The sequence below is a fragment of the Monocercomonoides exilis genome (assembly GCF_001643675.1).
Source record: "Monocercomonoides exilis strain PA203 chromosome Unknown scaffold12-1864167, whole genome shotgun sequence".
Classification (NCBI taxonomy): Eukaryota; Preaxostyla; order Oxymonadida; family Polymastigidae; genus Monocercomonoides; species Monocercomonoides exilis.
This window is the reverse complement of record NW_027150557.1, coordinates 788,071-797,213: the sequence shown is the minus strand read 5'-3', so window position 1 is coordinate 797,213 and position 9,143 is coordinate 788,071. Positions and strand designations below refer to the sequence as shown.

General features: G+C 36.1%; 1 protein-coding gene across 1 annotated transcript; it reads left to right on the top strand.

The window, feature by feature from the left end:
* Window positions 1-2,934: 2,934 nt before the first annotated feature.
* On the top strand, window positions 2,935-8,940 carry MONOS_14924 (uncharacterized protein; the record flags this gene model as incomplete). Its single annotated transcript, XM_067867764.1, has 6 exons — window positions 2,935-2,950; window positions 3,016-3,117; window positions 3,637-3,816; window positions 3,881-3,938; window positions 4,024-7,646; window positions 7,805-8,940. 6 exons carry the CDS (start codon window positions 2,935-2,937, stop codon window positions 8,749-8,751), a joined length of 4,926 nt encoding a protein of 1,641 aa, XP_067731193.1. The 3' UTR covers window positions 8,752-8,940.
* Window positions 8,941-9,143: the final 203 nt, after the last annotated feature.

Sequence of the window (9,143 nt, the reverse complement as noted above, 5' to 3'; positions counted from 1 at the left end):
GAAATTAAAGTCTCCCGGTTTCTTCGAAAAGAAAAAATAAATTTTTAGTCATTTTTTTGAATTAAATGGGTAATTTAAACAATTCGTTTTTGTTCAAATTCATTGAAGGAATTGTTGGGTTTATTGTTAAAAAGCAATTATCAACGGTTGTTGAGATAATGCGACTGTCCACAGTTGTTGAAAGTGTCCACAATTATTAACACTAACTATATGTGAAAAATCTTCATTAATGGACACTGAAAAGTGAAAGATTTATTTAATGATGCCTCTTCTTTTATTTCAAGTCAAATTTTGGCTTTTGAAGCGATTGACAAACATTTAATTGTTGAAAGAAAATTATGTTGCACAGGATAATGAATTTTCATATAAACAAACACTCCAAAAAAAGTTATGATTTCAAAAATAATCACCAATTTTCTGCTGTTTTCGGACTGAATATTTGTATAACCTTATTTTGAACAGCTTGAAAGTTCACATCTGATGTGCACTTTATTGTCAAACAATTTTTTTCAAGCATCTCTCACAAAAAATGATCTATCCCTTTGATTCAATAAATTCAACCCATCGTTGAAGATTTTTTATCCAATAAATAAATTTTTCAAAAAATTATTCTATCCATTGATTTTTCGATCAATAAGTGTTTCCATTTGAAAAAATACGTGAAATGAGAAAAGAAGTTTAAAAAAAAAATCCTTGAACCACAATTAAAATTATTGTCCGCCCGTTTGGAAAGTGTCCGCCTATTAGGAAAGTTACTGCACTGATTAATTTTCCAGCACGCGCTGCTCTGACAGTTGCTCAGGTTTGACTCAGGTTTGTTTTTCGAACGAGAATTCACTTATTGATAATTCTAACCAGAATAATTTTTATAATTCTAATAGCTTTAATTTTATTTATTCTTCTTGCAATTCAATCAACACAACAGAAGGAAATAGCGAAAAAGAATAAACGTTTGAAGGTGTGTCCTCTTCTTTTTCAATTTATATGTACTCAGATGATTACGACGTAATTGTGACGAATTACTAAAGAATTCTCTTTTCAGTAAAAGTGGAAAATGGCTCAGAAAAAAAAACATTGAATTGAATAGAATAAAACTAAATAAAAAGTTATTGATAATTCATCTCCCAAAGATAACATTTTTTTATGAATGAGGACTTGACTGATTCAATTCTGTTTTCTATGAAACATGGGCGAAATATTATCTAGGTGACAGTCAAATCGCGTGAAATGATTAACGTAAGTTTTCCAATTTGTGGCTTCTAATGTTTTTAAAATTACAATTATTGAACGACTCTCACTCCTTATAGATCTTTATTTTTTAATATCTAAATAATTTTATAATGGGTTGGATCAACATGATGAATTGGTTGTTTCCATATCTTTGAATGGAAAACGAAAAACACAGTGCAACCTCGTATGTGCATGTTTATTTTTGATTGTTATTCGTATTCTGTTTGATATTTTTGGGAAAACATTTTGAACAAAGGAAACAGAAGAAAGGATCATTGTTTTTCTGATTTTGTTGGAGATAGGCATAAATAAATATTAACAGCAAACAAATGGTTTGTTCACTTTTCAAATATTTATATGGGTAATAATTTTTGAAAAGTCACATTTGTTTTATTTTCAAAAAAATCAAAAATTTCATATCTTGATCAAATTTCGGTTTCCATTCATGCAAATTCACCAAAGCGGAGGTTATAATTTGACAATGCTATTTTACACATTCCTGTGAATTTGCATGAATGGAAACCGAAATTTGATCAAGATATGAAATTTTTGATTTTTTTGAAAATAAAACAAATGTGACTTTTCAAAAATTATTACCCATATAAATATTTGAAAAGTGAACAAACCATTTGTTTGCTGTTAATATTTATTTATGCCTATCTCCAACAAAATCAGAAAAACAATGATCCTTTCTTCTGTTTCCTTTGTTCAAAATGTTTTCCCAAAAATATCAAACAGAATACGAATAACAATCAAAAATAAACATGCACATACGAGGTTGCACTGTGTTTTTCGTTTTCCATTCAAAGATATGGAAACAACCAATTCATCATGTTGATCCAACCCATTATAAAATTATTTAGATATTAAAAAATAAAGATCTATAAGGAGTGAGAGTCGTTCAATAATTGTAATTTTAAAAACATTAGAAGCCACAAATTGGAAAACTTACGTTAATCATTTCACGCGATTTGACTGTCACCTAGATAATATTTCGCCCAAATTTGTTTTTCAAATTGTGGAGAACTTGGAGGACCTGTGTCCAGAATCAGTTTCACAGGATAATTAATTATAATTAATATGCCGAAAAAATTCATTTGTTGATATTCATTCCGACAAAAAATTTTTTATCATTATTATGGAAATGAATGGAAAACAATTAAATGTTCAGATATCGCATAAAATGCCGGACAAGATCGATTTCTCTGAAACTACAAGAGGAATTATTTTGACAATTTTCCTCAAAATATATCTCATTAATACAAACTCAAATGATATTCAAAACTTTCAAAATAGCCTCATTTGTGCTCTGAGAAAATTATTTCAAAAATCTCATTAAAACTCAAAATCCTATTTCTCTGAGATTTTTGAAATAATTTTCTCAGAGTACAAATGAGGCTATTTTGAAAGTTTTGAATATCATTTGAGTTTATATCAATGAGATATATTTTGAGGAAAATTGTCAAAATAATTCCTCTTGCAGTTTCAGAGAAATCGATCTTGTCCGGCATTCTATGCAATGTCTGAATAACGTGTGGAACAAAAGTCTGAAAAAAAAATATTTTGCCACATGTCAAATAATAAGTGACTCTTAAAAAAAAATTTATTTCGCGAATTAAATAAGTTGATAGCATAGTTGAAGAACACTCAAAAGTTTTTGATTTATACCCAAAATATATTTATATTCATCAAAAATTGCTACATATGTATTACAGCTGTCGTATGCATTCGATATAGATAATATTTTGTTTATTAAAAATGCTTCTATTTTTATTATTGTTGTAGAATCTGATTTTTTATATGAACAATTTCAAAGTTGTCAGAATTTATCAACAGCAAGAATTATTCAATTAATCACATCAGAAAAAGCCTCAGATCAAGCCGAAGGTGTTTCAAAATTATGTGATATAGTTAAGAATTCAGAGTCGAGCATTTATTCCTTTTACCGGCACAACATTCTGAACTTTCTATTTCCATTATTGCAATCTTCTTTTCGAAATGTTGTTATCAACACAATGGAATGTGCTTACGTCCTGGTTAAAGAAAACGACTTTCTTTTTGATAACAGTATTCGACTTCAATTATTTTGTGAGTGTATTGAAATGCTTGGCTCGCAGACAAGACAATACCACGAACTTGCAACTCTTCTTTCAAATCGATTAACTTTTGGTCGCCAAGTCGCATTAAACTCATTTGATTTAAAAATTGCATTGAGAAGTTTTAAGAAAGCTTTGCTGAACACTTATTATCGTTCAGCAATATTTCATTATCTTGTTTCTGAGTTGTATAATATCGCTGTATTAGCCTGCCGTTACTCTTTGTATGGAGTCATGACGAGCATAAGAAAATATTTTTATGAAGCAGGACTTTGGGATTTTCTATTTGAAAATATTTTTACACATTCAGAAAAGGCAACTGTCTTATTAGAAATTTGCACGATGCTTCTTCTCGTAAGAGGAACTGCAGCACCAGCAGACTTTCCTCCTATTCTTTTTCAATTGAAAAATATTTTACTCACTGAGGCATTTGGAATTGGCCCATTGAACGGAATTGCTGAAGCTATTGCTTATTTCGTCCAAAGTGAAAGTGTGCTTTGTTGAAAGGTTTCTTTTTTTAATCAACAGTTAACAATAATTTCATTCTGCCACAGCAAATAAGGAAATGTTTATCGACTGCGGGATGCTTCCTCTTGTCTATCATCTTCTGCAGTGTGTCGCTCTCAATTTTTCTTATTTTTCAATCTATTTTGTTTTGTTCTTTTTTTGTATGCGAAACATTCGGTATGAATTAAAGGCACTCGAATATGTCTGTAGCTGACCAGACGTTATCTGCTTTATACAACCTGGACGATGGCATGAACATTCCGCGCCAGGCTGCTTTGTTCCTTGTGAGCAACGAAGAAGGACTACCAACCCGCAAAGACAATGGAAGCATGAATGTTTCTGAAGACGGCTCGGTCAAAGGAGAAGATGACAAGAAAGCGAAAAAGAGCGGAGATGGCAGCAGCGATGGCGATGATGATGGTGATGATGATGGGAAATGCGAGGAAGGACAAGAAGGACTGAAAGGAAGGTGCAATCCAACGCATATTCCTCTGCTTTCGCCGTCTTTCCTGTTCAACTTCGTTTTGTTCAACATGAAGACGTTCATCCCGCAGACAATTGCGATCTTTAAGAAGGACGACGACGCTCGCTGTTCGTCAGGCTCTGGGCGCGGCGAACAGGAAAACGAGCTGCTCAAAAAGAAATGGAGCGAACACGGCAAGAAAAAGGCAGATTGGCTCAGAAAACAAACAAAAGCTCAGCCACAAGGGGAAAAGATCAGCAGGCATTCAGCTGGCTGTCTCAGTGAAGAAGGAGAAAATAGACAGAAAAACAAAGTTGACAGGCTGAGTCTGTTTGGAGGAGCTGATTTTTACAGTCGAAATCCAGAGTTCGACTCGTCCATCAGAGGAAACGGGAGCTTCGATTCCAGTTTGTATGATTTCTTTCCACACAGCCAGGATTCTTCACTAACAGAGCAAATTAGCGCTTCTGAGTCTGTTTCCTCGACTTGTTCGGATATTCTGACAGAAACTCCATTATCAAGTAATTCAGCTGAAACCTCTTCTGTTTCTGCATCGTCCTCTTCTGATCCTTCCCATTCTCCTCCTTCTTCTTCTCCTTCTTCTCCTCTCTCAGCCCCCCGCTCAGTCTTCCTCGACCAGTCGCTGAGTGAGCACCGCGAGGCGCATCTGCTGCGGCACCTGAAGAAATCGCTTTCAGATGAAAGGGCAGTGAAGAAGACACGGACGCTTGTGGCGCTGCTGTTTACGCTGCTGGATCTGTGGCAGAACATGCGGAGCTTCAGCGAGTGGGAGGAGAAGGAGAAGAGGAGGAAGGAGAGGAGGAGGAGGAGAAGGAGGAAGGAAAGGGAAAGGGAAAGAGAGAGGGAGAGGGAGATTAGGAAGGATGTGATAATGGGTGATTGTGATGAAGAAATTGGAGTGTATGATTCATCATTGGAAGATACAAGTGATGAAATAAGAGCAAGAAAAATCAAAAAAAGCAAAAATTCAAAGAAACACGAATGGAAGCCGATTGTCTTTGAAGAAGGCATTTTGAGTACAGACAGTGCGATTAGCCTGCAAATGCCAGCAGAAGACGAAGAAGACGAAGAAGAAGCTGAGCTGAGAGAGCTGTTTTCACACGAATACGATGACGATGTAACTGATGATGACGAGATTACAAGTGAAGCCATCGATGAAGAAGGGAACATGATCAAATCTTATTTCAGAAATGATTCAGCTCTTTCTCCGGCTCGCAAGAAATGGCTTTCGAAGTTCTGTCCTGAAAACTTGACTTTTTCTTCTAATGCTTCTTCTTTATCATCATCGTCTTCTTCTTCTTCTTCACCTCATCTTCCTTCTTTTGTGTCTGACACAACTCCACCTCCATCCATTTCAACTAGCACGTTTCCTTCTTCTGCTTTTTCAATCAACAGCAAAAATTCGTTTTCAAATCACAAATCTTCTTCATCTTCTTCATCTTCTTCATCTTCTTCATCTTCTTCATCTTCTTCATCTTCTTCATCTTCTTCATCTTCTTCATCTTCTTCATCTTCATCATCATCATCATCATCATCATCATCATCATCAACATCTTCTTCTTCTTCTTCTTCATCTTTATCTTCATCTCCACACTCACATCATTCCTCTTCTATCTCCAAATCTCACAAGCCTTCAAAATTCTTCCAATTCCATGACGTTTCTTCTTCATCTTCTCCGCTCTTCTCTCTTCTCTCTTACACAAGCGAGCTGTATCACTTCCGCCTGGCTGCCTCGTTTCTCCCTGAAATTTCGTCGCTTTTGAGAATGACAGAAGGACGGGTGCAGCAGAACTGCGCTCAATTTGTGCTTGTTGTTCTTTTCTTCAGCCAGCGCCTGGCAGAAAGAAGAGAGAAGAAATGGAAGTGGAAAGTGTGGCGGTTTCTTCGGATGATGCAGAAGGAGAAAATGGAGAGAGATAGGAAAACGGGGAAAAGAGATGGGGTTTGTTTGAAAGATGCAATTTGTTCTTCATCATCATCATCATCATCTTCTTCTTCTTCTTCTATCTCTTCTTCTTCTTCTTCTTCTTCTTCTTCTTCATTTTGCACATCAACTTTTTCAACTTCTTCTCCATTTCGCTCTGATTCTTCAGACATCTCATGCATTTCAAGCACTCCACAGACCGACTCATCCACTTTGTTTTCTTCAAAATCATCAAAAAATGAAGAAGATGACATCTTTTCGCTTCATTCGCTTGTGACATTCTTCCACAAAGTTCCGCAAAGCAGTCAATTAAACAGCGAAAAGGTGCATTTTAGTAGCGGTGCAGAAGAAGAAGAAGAAGAGGGAAAAGGAAGATTTACAGAGAAATACAGCTATGAAGAGATAGACAAGCTTATTGACACTATTGAAAAAGACGAGGAAAAGAGAAAAAGAGTGGAAATGTTGATCCAACAGGAACTCAAACAGAAAGACTCAGTTTCTTCAGAGGAAAAAGCAGAAGAAGGAGGTAACAGAGATTCTGATGAGAAGAAGGCAGAAGATATGCAGAAAGGAGAAAATGACAGTTCAACTTCGAGTTTTCATTCAAACACTGAAAATCGATCAGCAAACGACGAAATGAAGGAGTTTATGCTGTCGGAGCTGAAACAGCTGGTTTTATTAAAAACTGAAGAAGAACAAAAAATGAGAGAAAAAGAAGAAGCCCAAATAGCCGAGTGGAACAAGCACAAGGACAAAGAGATACAAATTGAACAGGAATTGTTTGACTTCCCTGTGAAAGCAGAAGATTCTGCTGTGTTTTTTGGCTCGCTTTCTGCCCTGATAACTGCCTATTGCCTCGTCCCAGCCTTCACCTTAGCAAAGCACTATGCCACTTCCCTCACAACATCCTCTTTTTTCTCGGCAACAACGTCACTTGCTCTGATCATCCCTTCCATCGACTCCATTTTCCTGCTTGTGAACAACCCGATTTTTGTCGCGTTGGACGAGCTGCCGCAGCCCGGCGCTGTCTTTCTGTGTGACAGCGCATCTCTTTCTCAGCTCCTTTTGGACAGTCTGAAGGATTCAGAGGGAGAAAACCAGCTGTTCTCGCCACAGCTGCTGAAGGCCCTGTGGAAGAAGAAGGGGACGCTGGATTCGCCTGTGGTGTCGCTGGTGCGGTCGATGATGAAGGTACATTCGTGTGACTCTCCTCTTTACATCTCAGCATATTCGCATGTGATTGCGAAGCAGTGTGCGAAGATATTGACACGGCAGTGGAAGAACATGCCTGTTGGAGAAGAAGGAAGAGAGGTGGCGGAGGTGCTGATTGAGCAGATAAGAGAAGGGCCTACACATATTTCGATTGGATGTGTTGTTTCGCTTATTTGCTTGGCTGAAAATGAAGGTTGGTGTATTTTGTTAAGTATTTTTATTGTTTTTTTGCTGAAAAGTTACTTTTTCTTTCAATTTTGACCTTTTTTTGTTCATTCAAATTCTTTTTTTTTCAATATTTTCATTTTTGTTATTATTATGATTTATAATTATTATTCTGTATTCATTCAGACAATCGAGATATGCTTGTTGATCTTGGCATCTTTGAGTCTCTGCCGGAGTGGCTGATGACAGGAAACAGCACTTCTCTTCTTCAAATTCTGATTCTTTTGACACTTCTTCTCGAAGGTGATGACGATGACGATGAGGAGGAGGAAGAAGAAGAAGAAATGGATAAAGTTGAATTTAAGATGAATGGAAAAGAAGAGAAAGAAGAAAGCAACAAAGAAGATGAAAATGATAATGTTACGAACATTCAACAGAAATCATCAACAAGTTCAGATTTTTCTTCAAATCTTCCAAAATCCGACAATCCGACAAAACAAGAACAACCCCCTTCTCAAACCACATCCAAATCAATTCAATCTAAAAACACAAAAAAACTACAAATTTTCGGAAAATGGACAGAAAGAAGAAGAATTGCTAGTAATACACCTGGATTGCTTGAGGGTGTTATGTCTATTGTCCACAGGTGGGACAAGCCGTATTTCTGTGTGGAGACCGCAAGAAAATCATTTGAATACCAAAAAGCAAAAGCAGAGAAGGAGTCAGCTGCTTCTGAGAACAAAAAACTAGCTCTGCCTCCTCTCCCTCTGTCAGACCCTTCTTCTCTATCTGCTTTTTCTTTTCCTTCGTTTTCGCCCAGTGTAGAGTCATTCATCACACTCGACGGAAATGAAATTGTCCAAAGCGCTGCGTCGACTGCCTCGTTTTCGCAGCCTTTTCTTTTGACTTCAGAACAGCAGAGCAAATCATTTTGTGCTCCTTTTAAAGCAGATTATCCATCTTTTCTGATAACTCATCCATTTTTTGCTCCAACTAAAAGAGATCAGAAACCCGAAATGGATTCACTATTTGCAAGTTATTCGGATGCCTCTTTGTCTCGCCATAAGCCCATCATTTCTCAAATTGTTGGGCGCGCAAAGAAAATAATTACGATGCTTAATATTGATGAATAATTGTGGTAGTTTTTCTTTAAGTTATTTCAAATTTTTATTTGATAATTTATTTTAAATTTAAATCGATTTTTTATGTTTCTTGTTAGTGTGTCTTCTTTCATTTTAAAATAAATGTTGAAATGTCTTCATTGAAATTTTTTATATATAGGATTAATTTTTTATTCATTTAAAAGATCAATTTACCATATTTTTGTTTTAAAACCAATTTTTTTCAAAAATGTCTTCTGCTGCTTCAAGCAGTTCAGACGAGCAGGAACCTCAATCTGACGAACATTCAAACGTCTTTACTTGCAATATTTGTTTTGATGAGCCGACTGATCCTGTTTTGACGCAATGCGGTCATTTATATTGTTGGAGTTGTCTTCACGAGGTATGCGAATAATTCTTTAAGA